The 22,378-nt window shown below is 44.8% G+C and overlaps 1 protein-coding gene across 1 annotated transcript in view; it reads left to right on the top strand.

Moving 5' to 3' along the window:
* GALNT16 (polypeptide N-acetylgalactosaminyltransferase 16) overlaps positions 1-22,378 on the top strand; it is a 357,202-nt gene that overhangs the window by 257,555 nt on the left and 77,269 nt on the right. The window contains exons 5-7 of the mRNA XM_060262949.1: positions 11,623-11,688; positions 16,645-16,766; positions 20,312-20,399. Coding sequence (XP_060118932.1) covers positions 11,623-11,688; positions 16,645-16,766; positions 20,312-20,399 — 276 coding nt within the window. The remainder of the gene's footprint in view (positions 1-11,622; positions 11,689-16,644; positions 16,767-20,311; positions 20,400-22,378) is intronic.

Here is a 22,378-nt window from a genome sequence, read left to right as displayed (position 1 = left end):
TGCAAAGCATCCTTCCACTCATCAACAAAGGAGATTGGACGGCTACCCTGAACTTGAAGGATGCCTACTTCCACATCAGCATGCTCCCCAGTCACAGGAGGTTTTTTCGGTTTGCCATTGGGATGCACCATTTTCAATATCAGGTGCTCCCTTTTGGGCTCTCTACGACCCCCAGGGTCTTCACAAAGACCATGGTTGTCGTGGTGGCTTACCTTCGGCTCCAGGGCATTATCCTTTTCCCCTGCATAGACGATTGGTTGGTGGTTGCTGTGTCCGAGGCTTCTCTCAGAGCGCAACTACAGGTGGTTCTCAGCCTCTTGAGTGCACTAAAACTTTTGGTGAACGAGCAGAAATCTCACCTGGTCCCAGCGCAAAGAGTTCAGTTTATCGGAGTGATTTTGGACACCACCCAGCATTTGCTGTTTCTTTAAGATTCCCGGGCATTGGATAATCATCTCCCTGGTTCAGCTCCTTCAGGCTGTGAGATGCGCTTCTGTTCTGCAGATCCAATGTCTCTTGGGCCTCATGGCGGCTACTACCAATGTTCTGTGCTTTGCGAGGCTGAGGATGCGAGTCCTCCAGCTCTGGTTCATCAGGAATTACAATCTGGTGAGAGATCTCCTGTCCATACCTCGCTGTGGGGGTGGGGAGCACATATCTGAGATTTCTGCATAGGCGGCCGATGGCCCTTGTCGATGGCTCACCATCATATCAGTTTTTTAGAGCTCATGGCAGTTTATCTGTCCTTGAGGTCGTTTCTACTCCTAATCAGTGGTCAGACCATAGCTGTGATGTTGGACAACACGACAGCCGTCAGTTACATAAATCACCAAGGGGGGACTGTGTCCAGATGGCTGTGTGCTTTGGCAATGCAGCTTTGGGAGACCTGCATAGCTTTGCAGACTTTCATTGTAGCCACCCATCTACCTGGGGAACTAAATGTTCAAGCGGACTCCCTGAGAGGGGAGAGGTCTCCCATCACGAATGGGGATACCTCGAACCTCTGTTCCGGGAGTGAGGTCATCCCAGAATCGACGTGTTTGCCATGGTGAACAATCGGAAGTGCGAACAGTTCTGCTCCAGGGGAGGGACAGATCCAAGATTCCTAGGGAACGGTCTCCTGCTTCCATGGGCGGACAAGTTCCTCTACCTGTTTCCACCCTTGCCTCTTCTCACCAGAGTGCTCCACAAACTGACCCAGGAGCATCCGGAGTGTATCCTAGTTACTTCTTGGTGGCCTCGACAGACTTGGTTTCCTGTTCTCCTAGCCATGGCAGGGAGGTGTCACCACAAGTTCCCGTCGGAACCAGACCTCCTTTTGTCTCAGGGCGGCCGCCTGTTTCACCACAACATCCCTCACCTCAAATTGACGGCTTGGAGGGTCAACTTTTAGAATTCTCTGGCAGAGTGCAGCATGTCATGTTGAATAGTAGAAAGCTGTCAACTCGCTGCTCCTATGCTGGAAAGTGGTCCAAGTTCCTGTCCTTTCTGCAGAACAAGGGTATCAATGCATGTTCTTCTGGTCTTGAGCTTGTGTTTGAGTTTTTACTTTCTCTTGTTGATGCTGGACTGAATCATTCTTCGATTCGAGTATATCTGGCTGCTGTCTCAGCTCATTATGACCCTGTGGATGGTGCTTCAGTTTTTACCCACCAGCATACAAAACGTATTTTGAAGGGTCTTCTGCGGCTTCACCCACCATCTAAGGTTCCTTCTCCTGCTTGGGATCTGACGCTCGTCCTGGACTGACTCTCCAGGCAGCCTTTTGAACCCTTGGCTACCTGCCTGTTGCATCTTCTAGCCTGGAAGATTGCCTTCTTAGTGGCTGTCACTATGGCCAGAAGGGCAGGTGAGCTCGTGGCTCTGCGATGTGATGCTCTATACATTTCTTTTCAGGATGATGGGGTGTCCTTGGCCCCGGACAATTCATTTCTCCCTAAGGTGGTGTCTAGTTTCCACCTTAATTTGGAAGTCTTTTTGCCTACTTTTTACCCTTCTCCTTCTTCGGTGGAAGAGAGGCGTCTGCACGCCTTGGATGTTAAGAGAGCGTTGTTTTTTGTGCATCGTACCAAGCCTTTCAGGAAGGATCCCAATCTATTTGTCTCCTATGCAGCGCCTAGGTTGGGTCTCAAGATTTCCTCACAGAGACTTGTTAAGTGGATCACGGAAGCCATTAAGCTTTGTTACTTGTTGGCGAAGCACCCCTTGCCAGGGCCGCTCTGTGCTTATTCCACTAGGGCTATGGCTACGTCCACAGTGTTCCTGAAGGGTGCTCTCTGGCGGACATCTGTTTGGCTGCAACTTGGGCATCTCCTCATGTCTTCATGTGACATTATGCCCTGGATGTCCGGAAGCGTCTCAGAGCACAGCTGGGTATCCTGGTCCTTCAAGCCACTACTTCAGCATAACTTCCAGCTTCCTCCTCCAGGTAAGCCAAGCTTGCTAATCTCCCATGAGTGTGAAGCACAGAGACCACGAAGAAGATAAACAGGTTTCCTACCTGTAACTGATGATCTTCGAGTGGTCATCTGTGCATTCACACTACCAGCCCTCCTTCCCCTCTGCTGCTGGTCATGGTACTCTTGATAGGTGGTGGCGGGAAGGAACTGGCAGGATATTCGCACCCACCGGGTAGGCATGAGCACTGGGGCTGTCGCGCATGCCTACCGGGATCAAGCAGCATAAAATCCCGGACTTTGGAATTACCAATTGGGGATTGGCGCTGGCGCTTCATCCCATGAGTGTGAATGCACAGATGACCGCTCGAAGATCATCAGTTACAGGTAGGAAACCTGTTTTTCTTTCAGCAGTGGCTAAATGTGCTCCCATTGAGGGAGCCCCATTAACAGCCACGCTGCTGCGTTCTGCGCTAGCTGCAGTTTCTGAGTCAGGGTCAAGGGTAGCCCCATGTCGAGAGCATTACAGTGATCTATTCTTGTAGAACAAATTTTTATTTTTTGCAACATATTGAAGTATATTTAAACATATACTTTAAGATGTTAACCAATACATTAACCAATTCATTACCAATTCGATATGTTACGAACGTAACAATACGTTAACCAATTCGATGAAATTTCTGAGCAGTCAGGTTAAAAAAGATAAAAGGAAGTACTTCTTCACCCAAAGGGTGATTAACATGTGGAATTCCCTGCCACAGGAGGTGGTGGCGGCTACAAGCATAGACAGCTTCAAGAGGGGGTTAGATAAAAAATATGGAGCAGAGGTCCATCAGTGGCTATTAGCCACAGTGTGTATATGTGTGTGTGTGTGTGTATATAAACATTTTGGGCCACTGTGTGACACAAAGTGTTGGACTGGATGGGCCATTGGCCTGATCCAACATGGCTTCTTTTATGTTCTTATGTTCTTATACATTACAAATTTCCTCCTCCCCCCAACCCTCAGTTTCTTGACCTCCGCCGGTGCTTAAAGTAATTAAAAAAGAAAAAAAGGTAAAATTCACAATTATAGAATCTTCACTTACACTTCCAGTTATCTTAACACAAAATAAACCAAGACTATGTGTTAATAATTATTAAAATTAACCTTCTGTTTTTCTCATAATCTAACCACCTATAAAATTGCATATCAGATCAGGAAACCATATTAACAACTTTATCTTCCCATTAAAAGTTCATGTAATATTATCAAAGACCACTAAGTGTCTCTTGACTTTCCATTGTTTTTCAACATATTCTTGAAATTTCTTCCAATCATCCTTAAATTTTTCTGAATTACAGTCTTTTAAGATTCTAGTAAGTTTATCCATTTCACTCCAGTGTAACACTTTTAAGATCCAGTCCCATTTCTCTGGTATTTTATCTTGCTTCCACATTTGCGCATATAGTGTCCTTGCAGCTGAAAGCAAGTACCATGACAATGTCCTATCTTGTTTCGGAAAACTTTCCATTGCTAATCCCACTAAAAAGATATCTGGTGCTCTCTTAATGTCATAACCTAAAATTTTCGAGGTCTCTTGTTGAATCATTTGCCAAAACTGTTTCGCTTTTTTCACAAGTCCACCACATATGGTAGAAAGAACCTTCATGTTTTTTACATTTCCAACACCTGTCTGATATTTGATTATTCATTTTTGCTAATTTCTTAGGTGTTATATATCATCTGTACAACATTTTAAAACAGTTCTCTTTAATATTGTAACACGTCAATGTTTTCATAGAGTTCTTCCATAGGTGTTCCCATGTCTCCATTTGTATTTCTTTGTTCATATTTATTGCCCATTTTATCATTTGAGGTTTCACTACTTCCTCTTCTGTAGACCATTTCAATAGTAACTTATAAATCCTTGAAATCAATTTTTCATTCTCACCCAACAGCATTTTTTCCAATTCTTTTTGGTCTTGTCTTATTCCTGTATTCCTAATATCCTGCTCCACCAAGCTTTTGATTTGTTGCAGTTGGTACCAATTAAATTTGTCCTGCAATTCTTCCACCGGTTTTAGTTCCACCTTGCCTCCCTGTATTTTTAGCAGTTGTTTATATGATAACCATTTAGCTTCCTGTGGATCTGATGATAACTTTATGACTTCTGTTGGCACAATCCATAGTGGTTTTCTCTCATCACCATATTTATTATATTTTTTCCAAGTATTCAACAAGTTTCTTCTTATGTAATGATGTGATAAAAAATCATCCATCTTCTCCTTCCCATATTGAGAGCACCCCAACAAGAGCTGGTAAAGGGATCTCCCTTCCTGGGCCACCTCGACCCAGATAGAAAACTTCTGTCTTCGTCAGGTTCAGCTGACTCAGCCTGAGCCAAGAGCTATAGCTTGGAGAGCCAAGTCTAGATTATCCAGGGTACAGTCGGACTGGCCACCCATCATTAGATAGAGCTGGATATCATCTGCATATTGGTGACATCCCAGCCCATACCTCCTGACAATCTGGGAAAGGGGGCACATCTAGATGTTAAATAACATCGGGGATAGAACATCTCCCTGTGGCACACCACATATAAGTGTGGGTGCCTTCAGGATGATTCTTCCCCTATGACCACCCTTTGTCCCTGACCTTGGAGAAAAGAGGTCATCCTTTGCAAGGCTGACCCCTGGATCCCCGCATCAGGGAGGCTGCTAGACAGTAGCTGATGGTCAACCGTATCAAATGCGACTGACAGATCTGATAGCAACAGCACTGCTTAGCCACCCCAATCCAGATGTCACATGAAATCATCCATGAGGATGACCAGAGCTGTCTCCGTCCCATGACCTGGCCGAAAGCTAGACTGGAATGTATCCACTGTGGAATCCCTGTAGCTGAGTCGCCACCGCCCACTCTATGATCTTACCCAAAAAAGGCAGGTTCGACACTGGCCGATAATTTGCCAATATGGCTGGGTCTGCAGATGATTTTTTCAAGAGGGGGCAGACCACAGCCTCTTTAAGGGGTGTGGGAAAGATCCCTTCAGTGAGGGATCTGTTGACAATGGCCTGCAGTGGTTCCTGTAAGACCGCCTGGCTAGCTTTTATAAGACAGGACGGGCATGGATCCAACCCACAGGTCACAGGGCGTACAGCCGAAAGGATCCTGAACCTCCTCCAGGCTGAGTGGGGTGAAGGAATCCAGAAATGGACCAGAAGACTTGCTCGGTGCCTTGAGTTCTTTTTCTGTATTAATTGTGGCGGGGAGGTATTGTCGGAGTGACGAGACCTTATCTGCAAAAAAACTTGCAAAAACCTCACAGCCGATTTCCAATTCTCTAACATATGGTTTACCTTGTGGTAAGGTTGTCAATGACTGAATTATATGCTGGGTGTGAAGTCGCAGATACAATCCAGGTCGCAAAGTAAGTTTTCTTTGTGGCTTGGACTGCCATCTCGTAGGTTCGCATAAATGATCTATAAGATGTTCTCATAGCTTCGTCACGAGTACGTTGCCACTGTCTCTCTAGTCATCTTAGTCATCGTTTCATGGATCTGGGGTATACCATGGTGCACATCGTGACCAGGGACAAAGGGGGCATCAAGGAGTGATCTCATTGATGGCTGCCAAAAGCTGGTTATTCCAGGTCTCTGCCAGCTCATCCAACGAGTCACCAGAGGGCCAGGGATCCTGGAAAGCCATTTAAAAGCACACAGGGTCCATCTGGCTTCATGGCCGAGGCAAAACTTGCTCACTGCCTAAACAGGGTAGAGGTGGAGTATCCATATGGACCTTTATGGCATAGTGGTCAGACCATGGCACTGCATGAGCAGAAATCTGATCCACTACAACTCCCGTCACAACTATCAGGTCTGTTGTGCGTCCGGCTTTTTATATATTCAGAGAGTCCTAGCGCTGCCTTGGAAGACACCAGCCACTGTACTTTCCCCTCCCCAGGAGCCTTGGAATCCCCTGACCAGACATCTCTCTCTAATCTTACTGTGCCTCAGATCACTGTTAGTATGTATCTCAGTATTTGTCCTGCTCCAAGCCTATCTGCTCAACCTAATGCTCTAAAGTGGGAAAGGGGCAAAAGGAAGGCAGCTTAAAATGCTTAGCCAGGGAATCCAGCTGTTTATGGTTCTGTTACAGCAGAACCATAAATCCAGCATCACTATGGATTTCTGAGAGTTGGTCATCCCTTTTTCACTCCCAGGTGAGAGGTCAGAGCAGCCGGTTCAGGTATATTCACATCTCTCCCTCCATTCTGTTATCTGCAGCTTATTCAGTAACCACTTTGGCCTCTCAGGTAAATGAGGGAGCAAACTATAATATTTCCAAGCTGAGCCAAATAAATGTTTCCCTCTCTCTTTTCAATGTCAGGGCCTGGATCATTGCCCTCATGTGCCAGAGTCCAACTTTGGCCTCAGATGTCTTTCCTCAGACATCACCCTGTTCTACCTCCTCTCCCTGGCTCTACTCCTGAGTTGGGAGCCAGAGCTGATGCAGCCTTCTCTTTCAAGGCTCTAAGAGGCCTAAGCTCAGCCTGGAGCATATTCAGGGAATCTCTCTGCCCAGAAGCCTCACACTTGTGGGGGACCAATGGCAGCCTTGAAGGACTCTTTCTGCTACTTCTTCCCTTTCCCACATCATGGGTGGAGCCACCAAAGAACTGCTTGTCAGCTGGCTGTTAAAGGGCCAGTTATCATTGTTCAGCTGGCAGGTGTGTGGCTGGGGCCCCAATGAACCTGATGGATACTGGGTATGGCACTGTGGGGCACCAAGGCGAAAGGGAGCTGGGCATCATCACTTCCCACTCCTCAACACTCAGCACATCAGAATATGTTCTATCACACCCTGAGCCTTAAATTAAACAGTTGCACAGGTTGCATTGTGATCATTTTGGTCCACATTTTGATAGTCTTGTGCCACTTCTCATAATTCTCAAGTATAGTTGCCATGCCCAAAGCCTTGGGGATGCCACTTTCTGCTTTTGTGAACTTGATCTTAGCTGGGACACTCCATATGTCTCAGAATGGGAGGGGCTTCAAGTCACTCTTGGTCTCCTCCTCCTGACTGTGAACCTTCTCTTGCTCTGTGCTCACAGTTCCAGTCCATTCCTCTCTGACCTGTTTCAAGGAGCCTCCTGACCTGCCACCCTCCTGACTTGCCACTCCCTCCTCTCATGGAGCCAACATCTCCTGTCAGAAGTAGGCCTCAGTTATTGGCTCCCTGCTTCCCAGTTTCTAATCAGGGTCTTCCTCCCTGCCTCTGCCTGGGTGTGGATCAAACCTGCCTCCTTGAATGCTGCTTTGCTGCTGGGTCCAGGGGAAGATGTCCCACCAATTTGGCTGCTGGGGCAAGTCCCAGGAGGTGGAGTATAGCCACCTCTCCCATTGTGCATGCTCAGCATTCTCTGTATTGCCAGCATTGCCAGTCTCCTTCACATTTCCTGGGCTTCTGCTGGCTGGTCTTCTGGGTCATGCCTCCTTAGCGGATCCACCTGCTGTTGCTGTGGTGAGCCCACCAAGCTCTGAACATGCCTCTCTCTTGGCCCCTTGAAGATGCCGCATAGCTGGCTGCTGAGGCAGGGCTTTTTTGTATCAGGAACTCCTTTGCATATTAGGCCACACACCCCTGATGTAGCCAATCCTCCAAAAGCTTACAGGGCTCTTAGTACAGGGCCTACTGTAAGGTCAGGGAGAACTGGCTATATCAGGAGTGTGTGTCCTAATATGCAAAGGAGTTCCTGATACAAAAAAGCCCTAAGCTGTGGTAAATCCATGGGCCTGAGTTTGTTCTGGGAGCTTTCACGGCCTTCCAATAGTCTGAGACTGACCACCAAGTGGTCCAGCAGTGCTAACCACTAGACAATAGTTGTTAGGTAATGAGTACTTCATGTATGGCACCCTGAGGTCCATGGGAAATGCTTCTATTTAGATAGAAATTAAGCTTTGTTTATTAACAGTTTTTCTAAATTGTCATCAGACTCATAAAGGCATTGCTGCCATAGCAGGACTGGGATTTTGCCATGTTCTTGGAGTGTGGATAGCCTAAAATGGTTTGTGGGTTCATTTTAGGACATTGGTTTCCTTGCTTAGCAGATGGCCAGCAATATCTCAGTAGCCTTTAATCAAGGATACCTGTCACTGTATCTCAGTGATACAGCCCTTGACAAACTGCCCCACAGTATTTCAGGCAGTGGGGAGCCTGTGAAAATGGAAGAGCTCCAAGATAGTGGAATGCCAAGAAAAGTACTTTGGCTGGTGGCCTTCCTGATTCTCACCAGGATGCCAAAGCTATGCAGAGATGATAAGTGATGGGCTTTGTGAGATATGAAAAAGAGCACAAGAAACTGCTGCCATTTTTATTGCAATTAAAAAGGAAAAGCAAAGTGATGAACAGAGGGGAAAGAAATTTGGGCTAATATCTGCACTCAAGATTCATTTAGAATAGAGTAGCAAATGCTTTCGTTGCAGCCAGCCATGGTCCAAAAAGTATATCTCATCTATACAGTGGCATGCTGTACTCCATAATAGAGTGAATGGAAAGGGGGCAAGTGGGCAGCTGATGTGAGCAGTCTCTAAGTAAGCCTAATTTTTTTTTTTGTGGAACTTGGACCATCACATCTTCTCTCTTTGTCATACATGTGATGCTGAGTTGCATGTTGTTTTCTCAGAGGGTTTTAAAAATAAATGCAACCCTAGAGGCTGCAATCTGAAATAAAAGATCTGCCCAAGGAAGGAAGGGGTTCTTAGCCCTTTCTCCTCCAATCTGAAAATCCCTCCCCCAGCTGTTTTCCCCATTCTGGAACAAAATTTCTTGAGCAGATATTTCATATGAAATTATATAACGGTACAAAATCTGAAATGCAATCTTAGCGTTTGTATTTGTTCCCCTCCATTAGTAAACAGCTCATTATAAAAATAAAGTTTGGGGCTGATGAACATTGAGCATGTTTGTGCAAAATAAGAAAAAAATCTATGTATTTATTTGATTTCTTCAGAAAAATGCATCCTGCATATCCGCTCAAGGGGACTTAAAGCAGCCATAACATATTGACCTGCATTAATTATTCAAAGCCTAAAATTCAGGTTTCCTTGAGATGGATGCGATGGTACACCAGCAAAAACCTTTGTTTTATATTTAATTCCTCCCCTAGCTAGCACTTCAACCTAAGCATACTTACTAGGAAATAACCCCTTTAAATGGGAGCAAATATAGTTAAGCTAAAACTATGATTATGTAAATTTAAGACCAACGAAGTTTTGTTCTGGGTATAAGCTTTCTATGATAATGTAAGGCACTCTATTTATTTATTTATTACCTGCCAATGTTGCTGAGACTCAAGGCACATATTTCTGCAACACTCTTAAAGGGGTGCTTTTTTGTAGATGAGAAATTAAGTCTGGAAACTTTCCCCAAGACATTGGTCTAAAACAGAGCTAAGATCTCAGAATTAGCCTCCAAAAGTCAAGCTTAACTTTCTGACCACTGGACCCCTCTAGACCTTCAAGATAGATAATGGTACATAAAACAAATGTGCATATCCTTGGAGAAGAATGGGTTCATGGAACCATGGAGTTGAAAGGGGCGGTACAGGCCATCGAGTCCAACTCCCTACTCGATGCAGGATAAGCCTAAAGTATCCCTGCCAGTTAGGGGGAGCTCAGTGAGGGGTTATTACCAACTAGTGGTAGCAAGAAATCTCTTGATGTCTACAGTTCACCACATTTCTTCCTTCTCTCCCTCTGTGTTTCCAGACTGTATACATGCCACATACCTTACTTTTTAAAAACATCACAAGGCAGAAGCATACATTGCAGGGCAAATAGAACCACCCTTTAAGTTTGCCTCATAATGCAAACTTAATGCCTTATAAAGATAATATTAACTGGTTAGAGGGAGGTACTTGAATCCCCTTTCACTACAATTTCTCCTTGCCCTATTTCCTCTCATTTCTAGTGCTGAAACTGGAAATGAAGGAAAGACTAGAGTAGAGGGGTTCTGGAGAAGGATGCAGGAGTGATTAGCAACTCCATCTATCCTCCAGTTGTCCTATGGAAATCCATACCCACCATACATTCCTATTAACAAGAAAATAGGGGGTTGCAAAACTTTCATCTTCTGGTAGAGTGTGTTGTTGTGTCCAAAATTGTCTGTGGTATTACTCTTTCATGGTTCAAAGTGCAGCCACATGTCATAAAAACCTCATGGCCTCTTTTCCTTTGCAGGAGGGAGTGAGGCAAGGGTGTTTTTTTTTTGTGTGGGGGTGGATGGGTTGTGGATGGAATGGAAAGCAAGGTTTTAAAGGGACTCAGTCCCTTTAAACCACTGCTTTCTGTTTCTAGCCAAAGCTGCAAAAACAGCTGAGCAGTGAGGAGACATTCCCTGCCACTTGTGCAGTCCCTTTAAACTTTAAAGGGCCTGTGGAAGAAGTCTCCCAGCCAGTCCAACTTCAAGCTCTCTTATGCAGTCCCTTCTCCCCAAAAGGTCTTTTCTATTGTGTAGCATAGTTTAAAGGGACTTCCAAGAGAGCCTGAAGCTGGGCTGGCAGGAAGACTTCTCTCCATGGGCTTGGCTCCATTGGGCCACCTACTGCAGCCTGATTTAAAGGAGCTGTGCAACAGAGCTCGAAGCTGGGCCACTGGGGAGACTTTTCCTTGTGGGCTCATTCCATTGGACTCTCTTAGAGTCAATGCATCCCACTGCTGCAGATATAGCATTAAGTGCTATAGCTCTCATCATAGAACATTTTTTTAAAGTCCATGGAAGGTCGCACAGCAAAAAAGAGCAGGGGAGAAAGTGGCATTGTAGGAAACACTATGGACATTTTAAACAGCACACCACAGCAATTCAGAAGCACAACAAAGGGGTTGAAAACAGAAGAAAGCAGTTTCCCTCAAAAGCAGCTCAGCCACGTTTTGCTAACCTGACATAAGCGAGTTTGTATGAACAGGTAAATAAATCCCACTAACAGACAATTACTAAAATGGATTGGTCTGAAATGACAGAAAAAATCCATTAGCAACCAGTAACGAAAACAGAATACAAAGGCAGTTTGAAAAGGGCCATAGACAAGCATAGTTTTTGTGGTGATCCTGTAGGCACTGCAATTAAGGCCCATCTGTTGAGTAATATTATAAGAGAAAGCAAAGTATTACCTTGTGTTCAGAAATATGGGAATAATTAATTGCCTCTTTCTGCTGATGCCAAACATTCTATTGTCTTTAGCTGAGGATTGCCAGCTCCTTACAAGGATACCAAAGGTCAAGTGTCTGCGGAACAGTCGGCGAGAAGGTGAGCATGGCCGCTTTGTGGGAAGCATCTACTTGTACAGTGGCATAACAGCACAGCAAGTGAAGATGTGAAATAAGGAGACACACAGACATCAGCCTCTGTGTGCATTGCATCTCTTGCCTAGATTCAGTTAAAAAATCAGATGGTATCTCCTCTTCCCAGTTCAGCCTTGGTATACAAGCCATCATTTAATTGAGCAGCAAAATTTTATCTCAATCTAGATGCCAGGCTTTCACAATAAATTTTAATGGATGGGATTGCATGTAAAGAGTGGGGATGGGAGTGACCTATGGTTTGATGCAGGGCAAGTGTAACTACTTAATAATAATAATAATAATAATAAAAATTTTATTTATATCCCACCCTCCCTGCCGAAGCGGGCTTAAGGCAGCTAACAACATTTTCATATAGTTATACAAAGTTTAAAATCACATTAGCTTTGAAACATTCCAATTAACCAAATACAATACAGATTTCCAGGAGCTAATTCCATTTATAAAATGATAGTAGCAAAAGTCGCCCAACAATAATCTCTCAGCCAGCAAAGGCCATCCTGAAAAGGGTGGTCTTGCAGGCCCTGTGGAACTGGTCAAGGCACCGCAGGGCTCGTACTTCTTCCGGGAGCTGGTTCCATAGGTGTGGAGCTGCGATGGAGAAGGCCCGTGTACGGGTATTTTGAAGTTTGGCCTCCTTTGGTCCAGGGATAGTCAGCTGGTTCTTCCCTGCTGACCTCAGTGCTCTCTGGGGTTCATATGGGGAGAGACGGTCCCTCAGGTAGGCAGGTCCTCGGCCATATAGGGCTTTAAAGGTAATAACCAGCACTTTGTAATGAACCCGGTAAGTAACTGGCAACCAGTGCAGTTCGCGTAGCCCCGGCTGTATGTGCTCCCATTTCGGGAGCACCAATATCAGCCTAGCCACTGCGTTCTGCACCAGCTGCAACCTCCGGGTTTGGCACAGAGGCAGCCCCATGTAGAGAGCATTACAGTAATCCAATCTTGAGGTGACCGTTGCATGGATCACTGTTGCTAGGTCTCAGCACTCCAGGAAGGGAGCCAACTGCCTTCCCCGCTTCAGATGGAAAAACGCCGACTTGGCAGTGGCTGCTATCTGGGCCTCCATTGATAATGAAGGCTCCAGTAGGACTCCCAAGCTCTTGACCCGGTGCACCGCTTTCAGAGGCACACCGTCAAAAACCAAGAGAGGTATTTCCCTCCCTAGGGCGGCGCGACCCACACAAAGGACCTTTGTCTTCGTCAGGTTCAGTTTCAGCCCACTCAGCCTAAGCCAAGTTGCCACGGCCTGCAATGCCAGGTCCAAATTCCCTGGAACGCAGTCAGGCCGGCCATCCATTAGCAAATAGAGCTGGGTGTCATCTGCATATTGGTGACACCCAAGCCCATACCTCCGGGCAATCTGGGCAAGGGGGCGCATATAGATGTTAAATAGCATCGGGGAGAGAACTGCTCCCTGCGGCACCCCACAATCTAGTGTGTGCCTCTGGGACAGCTCACCCCCGATTGCCACCCTTTGTCCCCGACCCTTGAGGAAGGAGGAAAGTCATTGTAGGGCTAGCCACCCAACCCCTATGTCGGCGAGGCGGCGGGTCAGTAGCCGATGGTTGACCGTATCCAATGCGGCCGACAGATCTAATAACATCAGCATCGCCATGCCGCCTTGGTCCAGATGCCGCTGGAGGTCATCTACCAAGGCGACCAGCACTGTCTCCGTCCTATGACCTGGGCGAAAGCCGGACTGGCAAGGGTCTAGGATGGAAGCATCATCCAGAAAACCCTGCAACCGCGACGCTACTGCCCTCTCAATAATTTTACCAAGAAACGGTAAATTAGAGACCCGTCGGTAATTTGCCAATTCGGCCAGGTCTGCTGTACTTTTTTTCAAGAGGGGGCAGACCATAGCCTCTTTCAAGGGTGTTGGAAAGCGCCCCTCAGAAAGGGATCTATTTATGATGTCCCGTAAAGGACATCTAAGCTCCTTTGGCAGGATTTAATCAGCCAAGAGGGGCAAGGGTCCAAATCACAAGTTGTTGGGCGTGCAGAAGAGAGAATTCCGTCGACTTCCTCCAGGCTGAGTGGGTCGAAGCAATCCAGAATGAAATCGGAAGACAGGCATGGAGCCTCAAGTTCCTGTACTGTATGCAAAGTGATAGATAGGTCCTGGCGGAGCGACGTGATTTTATCTGCAAAATATTTCGCGAAAGCCTCACAGCCTATCTCTAATTCCCTCACATTTGGTCTGCCTTGAGGCAGTGTAGTAAGACTTCCAATTATTCTTAACAATTGAGCTGGGTGCGAATTTGCAGACGCAATCCTGGCCGCAAAGTAAGCTTTCTTCGCGGCCTTGACTGCCATCTCATATGACCTCATAAATGATCTATAGGATGTTCTCGTTGCTTCGTCACGAGTATGCTGCCACTGTCTCTCTAGTTGTCTAAGCCCTTGTTTCAGCTGGCATAACTCCAAGGTGTACCATGGCGCCAGCCTCACACGAGGGTGTAGAGGACGTCGAGATGCGATCTCGTTGATTGCCCTGGATAGCCGGTTTTGCCAGGCCTCCACCAGGTCATCAAGGGAATCACCAGGGGGCCAGGGATCCCGCAGGACCATTTGGAACCGTTCCGGGTCCATTAGGCTTCGCGGGCGAGCCAAAATAGGTTTTCCGCCCATACAGGGTTGAGGTGGTGTCTCCATACGAGCCTTGAGGGCTAGGTGATCCGACCATGGTACCGCTTCTACCGCGATATCGTTCACCAAAATCCCGGATGCAAAGATCAGGTTTAACGTGTGTCCAGCCTGATGCGTGGGCGTCGTGACAAATTGAGAGAGTCCCAGAGTCGCCATGGACGACCCCAGATCCATTGCCTGATTGGAGGCCGCGTCATCAGCGTGGACGTTGAAATCACCCAGGACCATAAGCCCTGAGTACTCCAACGCCCAGCCTGCCACCGCCTCCATCAGGGATGGTAAGGTGCTGGCTGGTGCGTTAGGCAGACGGTACACCAGCCAGATCGCCAATCCCTCTCCAACATCCCACGCTAGACCAGCACATTCAATAACCTCGATCATTGGGGCTGGGAGAGCCCGGAAGGAGTAACCCTCCCGTATGAATAACACCACCCCTCCCCCCTGCCCGCTAGTCCGTGATTAATGAAAGACCGAGTAACCTGGGGGGGCGGTCATCTGGGAAAGAGCCACTGTCTCCCCATCTCGCACCCAGGTCTCGGTCATGCAAGCCAGGTCCACGTCCTGCCGAAGCAGGAACTTCCTAAGGGTTGAGATCTTATTATTCACTTTACATAGGACTCTTTATCATGGAGAAACGTCGACTGCTGGGTGACATGATAGAGGTTTACAACATTATGCATGGGATGGAGAAGGTAGAGAAAGAAGTACTTTTCTCCCTTTCTCACAATACAAGAACTCGTGGGCATTCAATGAAATTGCTGAGCAGTTGGATTAGAACGGATAAAAGGAGGTACTTCTTCACCCAAAGGATGATTAACATGTGGAATTCACTGCCACAGGAGGTGGCGGCGGCTACAAGCATAGCCAGCTTCAAGAAGTGGTTAGATAAAAATATGGAGCAGAGGTCCATCAGTGGCTATTAGCCACAGTGTGTATATATAAATAAATGTGTATAAATTTTTTGACCACTGTGTGACAAGGAGTGTTGGATTGGATGGGCCATTGGCCTGATCCAACATGGCTTCTCTTATGTTCTTATGTTAAGTCCCCACATTTTATTACATTCTACATTCTTAGCACTCTTGCCTATAATCATTGTCTTTCACGCACCTTTAAAAATTTGAAAACAAAAAGCAACAATGCATGAAATTAGTCATAAAATATGTTTTAAAAATAAGACTGTAGTAATTATATGATTATAATTATATCTAATAGTGAAATTACGGGCTTGTGAAAGTTGCAAAACGAAGCTAGGTCATCCATAGATAAACTTATGATTTGGGAACATCTTAGAAATAACAAAAAAATTAAGTTAACCAAAAAAAGGGGGGGGGAGGAACCCAAACAGCATGATGATTACTGAGGATGAACTGAATATTTGGCAAATCATAAATTACAGAGAATGTGGAGCTAGTATGAAAAAAGTCCTCTTGACTGTTAAAGTCAGTCTTGGCTCTGATGGTTTTTACAGCATTTTATTTCTGAATCTCAGCAAGCAGGGAAGTTGATATGGGAGCCAGTGCTCCATCAGATATCTTAGGTCATACAGGGTTTCTGAGCAAATACGAAGATCTGAAATTTGGCACCTTGAATTTGATCTCAAAGCAGATTGGTAAACAGGGAGCTATTGCAAAATTGGTCTAATATGCTTCCAGTGGATGACACCCTCTGGACCCAGGAAGAAAACTATCGACTTCTCTCAGCTTTTTAATACTAAGCACCATGGACAAGGGAAAGTCAGAAAAACTGAGACATGTACAGATTGAAGTATCCCATCCACATTCTCAGGTGTTACCTAGAACTCATGCAATATGAGTTGACCAGGAGAAGACCTAGATGATTCTGAGCTAATGGTAGAGTCAAAGTCAAAACAGATATAAGCAATTATATTTACAAAGAATTCTGCAAAACCATCATAGTGAGGCAGCAAATAATCTACTTCTTTTGGTAAAGAAGAGCCAGGGTATTAAAGTGCTTTTACCACTTGAAAAAAGCTCTCAGCTGGGATAAAGAAGAATGAAATTTCCTTGTCATTGCTGCCAAGAAGTAGGCCTTCTGGTGGACTCTACACCATGTTCATTTGAATTTGGCCTGAATTTCCTTCTGCCCTTTCTCAAATCATCCTTGTTCCCTGATGCTCTCTCTTTCACCACAGAGAGGGCTGTGCTGTGGCAAGTCTTCTGCTAAATAATTGCATCCTGTCCTTTTCTGCTATCCTTTTGTCTCTGTTTGTCTCCTCCCCCCCTTTCAGGGCTTATCCGCTCTCGAGTGCGAGGGGCTGATACAGCGACAGCTGAAATTCTGACCTTCTTGGACAGTCACTGTGAGGTGAACAGTGAATGGCTGCAGCCTATGCTTCAAAGGGTGAAAGAGGTGAGCAGGTGTCCTCTCCCTCCTTCCCCTGGCTGGCAAACGTTGCTTTGAACACTGTGCATAGCACCCCTGGTCTTGAGATACACCACTGCAAATAGAAGCAAGGTTTTGCAATCCCCCTTTTCTTTTTGCTGAATTTCCACTCACAACTGTTGATGTTAGTCCCCTCATGTCCTCCAAAATATATCTGAAGAAGAGAATCTCTTGTTTGAGTTCTGGAATCCTGCACTGTGTGGAGTTAGTTTGGATAAGGGCATGAGCCCTGGGGTGTAGGGGAAAAAAGCATACAGCTGAGTTAGCAACTCTCATCTTGCATGTGCCAAGAGGGTCAGAGAGGAGATGTGACAACACAGCTGAAAAATCTGCAGTGACAGAGCTGAATAGGGAGGGAGGATTCTCCTGCAGTCTTCAAAGCCTGGTTTCTCCTTCTCAAAGAAAGATTCTGGGTAGTTAACTAGGCCCTGGAGACAGGTGGAAGAATGCAAATTTACATATATGTTCAGCTGAGTGCCAAGAGGAAGAAGAAAGTGAAACCTTGGAACTGGAGACTAAAGCCTCTGCTCAATAAATCCTCCTCAGTAGGCCACAAACCTTTCCTTTGTATTTGCTCATAAAATCTTGCTGCTGACACAAGAGATGTGCCTGAGTGGCTCAGCAGCAGAGGTGAAGCTGAGCCCTACTGTTTGAAACTGGATCCAACTTTTCCCAGGAATCTGTTGTTAATAAAAGGTTGGGATGGGCAGGTCTCTTCACACATTACAGAGTACACTGGCTGGGTTCCTGTGTAGCAGGCACCAGACTTGCAAATTCCCCCAAATTCCTGTTTGCATGAGGCCTGATTCAGATCACAACTGCAGTGTGGATGAAAAAGGGGCTTCTGCCATTCTCCCCATTTCCTTTCCTGAAACAATCTTGAGTGGGGGGGGGGCACTCTTTGACCTGTTGAGGAAACTCACAAATGTACATGTGAGTTTCCCCAATGGATAAGATAGTACATCCCCAGGACTGCTGCAGCACCTGGGGGTTTGTGGGGGCTGAACCCCTTCTCCGGGTACACCATGGCTGTGATCTGAATCAGGCACTAAGAACATGGGAATTGAGAAGAACCACCAGTCACACATGACATAAGACAAAGGATGGGAACCCTGGGCTCAATCTGTGTATTCTGTGATGTTTGAAGAGACCTAAACAATAATCAGATACTCCCCCATTTTTGTTCTTCAGTTCTACCTTTAGCTGTCTGGAAATGATTTGGCATTGGCCAGATTTCACAGGTGAGAAGGAGCAAGGATACTGGAGTAATATTATGGAAGAAACTATTCTCATAATGTTTCCAAAGACTGTAATCTCAAGGATTCTTTGGCAAAGCCATAACCTGTGACAGTTAATGTGATGCAAGCTTACAGTCTAGTAATAGCCTTAGTAATCTCTGATGATCTCTTCATCCTTGTGTCAAGATATCAGTGTTCAGAGTTAAGAAACAATCCCACTGCTAAAGAATTGTGGTGGGGAAGTGTGACAGCTTCCCTTGCTTGGAAAGCTTTCTCACACACCATTTTCAGAAGTGAACTTTCCAAAGTTTTTGTGTTTCACATATTATACCAGTTGACATTTAGATCTGGAGGTTGATGATGCTAGCTCTGACTATTGTCTCTGCCCATAGAAACGTATTGCCTAAACATGGAATGTGACACATTTGTTGGTAACCTAGTGACTTAGATGCTTGGGCAGGGGTCATTTTGTAGAAAAATAGGTGGTGGAGCTCGTCCAGGGATTGTTATGCAGCTGCACATACTAGTCAATGGACAAGGAGGTGGAACTCTCAGAAGGAGGAGGAGGGACTCTCAGAAAGATTCAGGAGCTGCGCTCCTGTGAGCTCCCACTGAATCTGAGGCCTGGAAGCCAGTTTTACTCACCCTTTTGTCTTTTTTAATCCTACCAAGCATTTACCAAGATAAACAAGCCTCCAGACTGTTAATCACTTCCTCTGTGGTTTGTGTCCCAATTAGCTTACTCTTCCAAGATTTTTTCTGGGACAAGAAGTAATCTCCCCTCTTCTTCTCTTCCAAAATGTATTTATGTGTTTGCTTGTTGCATTTTGAAATCTGAACATGTAAAGAGCAGCCCATTGATTTCTTGTAAGCCAGTTCCCAGCCAGCCAGGAAAGGCAGTAAATAATTACTTATGAGTAGATCTGCTGCCAGAAGAAACTACAACCTATCACAATGTGGTAGGCTGGAAGCTGCCCTTGCAAACAGCAAAATGACTGTGATCTTAAGGGTGATGACTGCTTCCTCCCCACCATACAAGTGAAACTGACCTGACTAGAATTGGCTATCACTTGGAGTGTCCTGCTGGACTGCCTAGCTATGGATGGATCTACTTGTAAATTAATGCCCTAGCTGGTTGTTTGAAGTAGCAGCATTAGCAGTGAAAGCAGTCTTCCTGTTGGAATATTGGTTTTATCACCAGAACTATTTTTCAGGAAGTTAGTACTTCTTTAATGTTGACTTTGCAGTGACAAAACTCAGAATTAAAGTTCTAATTAGAGACCCCACATGGGATGTGATGTAAACTTCACCAGCTGTTCCCAGGACATATCCCTGGGAAAACATCTGGTGTGGACACACCTTTTGAAGCAGTTAGCGCAGTTGGAGAGAGAGATTTTCCTAGAAGATGATTAACTGGAACAATTACTGCAGATTGCTTGAGCAGGCAGATTTCACTGAACAGTGTGAGAAGTCAGGAAATGGTGCCAATGAAATGATTTTAAAACAGACAAACCATTGAAGTACCAAAGTGGGAGCTGCTTTTTTTTCTTTTTTTAAGTTCTCCAGAGGAAAAGGAAAGGGAAATAGCTTTCTTCGGAAGAAGCAATTTCCGCCCGCATTATTGTAGTCCATCTGTGGCTTTCTTAGGATGACCAAAGGAAATCAAAGCAGAACACCATCTGATAGTCACTGTATAACCCCTTGAAATCATGTGGCTAGAAAACAGAGAGCAGGCATGTTGCAATAGGCATTGTATTATGACTTTCTCTCGTCTTCTAAAAATTGAATTACTCTCATTCTTTGTATCACTTCTGCAAAACAACAACTGGTTCCAATCTTATATGCAAAAGCCATAGATTATTTCTTATATACACAAAGAGCATGCCAAAGCAAAACACAGTAATAAGTAATAAACAAAAATACAAAACTGTGTGGCACAAAAATCGCTTATATCACAATGAATTGTATTCAAACATATCTCACAAAATTGTATTCAAACAATCTCACATTTTGATTATGTTTTGTGAGATATGTTTGAATACTATTTATTGTGATATAAACGATTTTTGTGCCACACAGTTTTGTATTTTTGTTTATAGATTATTTCTTAGCAGAAAGAAACTTGGAGGTAACAATGGGATGCAATGCGGTATGCAGATGTTTTTCTCATTCCGCCATGTGTATAAATCTCATGGTCTCTGATTTCCTGAAGCTTAATCTCTTCACCTTCCTTCTGAATTCTAATTTTTTTCTCTTTCTTTTCCATTCTTTAAGGATTATACGCGGGTGGTGAGTCCTATCATTGATGTGATAAGCTTGGACAATTTTGCCTACTTAGCAGCATCAGCAGATTTAAGGGGAGGTATGTACAACCAATAGATAAATTCTAAAGAAGAGCTGTTTCTTTTAGGATAACTACAACATAAACGGTTCCTTTTGATCCTTGTTGTGAGACATGCCTGAAAACCTATGATGTCACCTACATGTAGTGTATATGAGTTCATTGATTTGGAGGAAATACAGAAATTCATTGGCAGGACTTGGGAAACCTTCACTTACCAATTCCTCTCCTTGTGATTCTAACCTTACAAAATAATACCTCTAATATTTCTTATAAAGTTTTCTATAATTTTATGTATATTTGCCTCCTAGTTCTTGCTAAATTACACAATGATCCAAATTCTGCAAAAGGATCTCAAAGCATTAAAAGCAACTTGTGAATTATGAAAAACAAATGAAGTTGATACAGTTTTACTAAATTTACACTATCTATGCCGGTCAGAAATTGTGGATTTTTAGACTCCCCACGTAGTGGCATTCAGCAGGGTATTACTGTTAGGTTTTTGCTTTCCACTGTGTTCTTGATGTCAGTTGAGTTAGTTTGCTGTCAGGATACATCCTTTTGTTTTAACACATTCAGCTAACTTCCTCCACTTTTTCTGTGCTTATAAATGTATGCTTGGCATCTTTGCTGTCTACTGCATGTATTAGATTTTTGCCAAAGGTTTGTCAGGCCAGGTCACATGAATATATGAAGATGCCTTATACTGAAGTGGTCCCTTGCTCTATCAAGGTCAATACTGTCTGGCAGTGGCTCTCCAGGGTATCAGCTATCAGCTGGAGATGCCAGGGATTAAATTTGGGACCTTCTGTTCTGCATGCAAAGTCAAAGCTGTACCACTGAGCCATGACTGCATAGTCATATGTTACCTAAGCGATGTGAATTCCAGTTCCGTATAATTGTACTCATAAAGCTCCTTTAATGCTAAAAATGTGGAGGCCAGATGAGAAAGTCTTATGATGTGGTCAGTTTTCATGCCAGAATCATTGGCTTCTTGTGAAAGGTACAGTTGTGTCTAATAAACCCCTTTCGAATAGTCTCTTAATTTTTAGTCATTACCAGATTGCTGTGCAATATGACCACATGGAACTGGCAACTTATCCACTTAAATAATATAAGACCTTTCCATTTTTCTTTTTAAATGGGCAGGTTAAAAGTTTCTCTTTCGGAAAGGGAGCACTGAAAAATTAGGATTGGATCCAAAATAACATGACTAGAATTCAACTGAATGAACAGAACTTTCCTATCTCCTTCTGCTGCCTCCATTTACGCCCCCTACTATTAGAGACTTCCCTGCTGTTTAGAAAACCTGCAATGTTATATTGTTGGAACAATACAACATTACAAAAAAATCAGGGTATCAGGTTCTCTGAATTTCCAGTTCTCATTTTTAGAAAGCAAATCTCTAGCTACTTGCATTGTGGAGATATGAGGGATGGATCTGACATAAATGAGACCTTGTTGGGCCAGGTCACGTTGGGCCGAGCTGTGTGTGTGCCTATTTAAGATTAGGTAGCAGAGAGATGAACTTTATAAAGGACACAGACAAACACAATTAAAGGTTTTTTTATAAAAAAAATCCTTAAAATAAAACATGCTTAAAACATTAGCATTTGGTCTTAAGGGTGCTTTCTTTGTATTTCTTCCATGGGATCCAGGGACCTGGGCAAATGAAGCTCTAGGCAAAGAAACCTTCCTTCCCCAGGGGACCAGGAGGGGGAGGAACTTCAGCCAATAGAAGGAAGAGAGTCTTGGCTCAGTAGCTCTGCTGTGTGATTGAGAGAGCCTGGCAAAGCAAGCTTTGCCTCCCCTCCTTCCTCCCCAAGGGAGGAGCCTCAGCCAATGGAAAAAATAGAGGTCTTGCTCTGTAGCTCTTGTGCAATTGAGCAAGTCTGGCAAAGCAAGCTGTGATGCAGAAGGGAGCAAAAGGAAGGGAGAAGGAAGCAGAGGACAGCCAGTTGCTCGGGGATCTGATAGGAGCCCTCCAGGGGCCTGATTCG

This window comes from Heteronotia binoei, chromosome 21 (genome assembly GCF_032191835.1).
Source record: "Heteronotia binoei isolate CCM8104 ecotype False Entrance Well chromosome 21, APGP_CSIRO_Hbin_v1, whole genome shotgun sequence".
In the NCBI taxonomy this organism is placed as follows: domain Eukaryota; kingdom Metazoa; phylum Chordata; class Lepidosauria; order Squamata; family Gekkonidae; genus Heteronotia; species Heteronotia binoei.
This window is presented reverse-complemented; position numbering and strand designations above follow the sequence as displayed.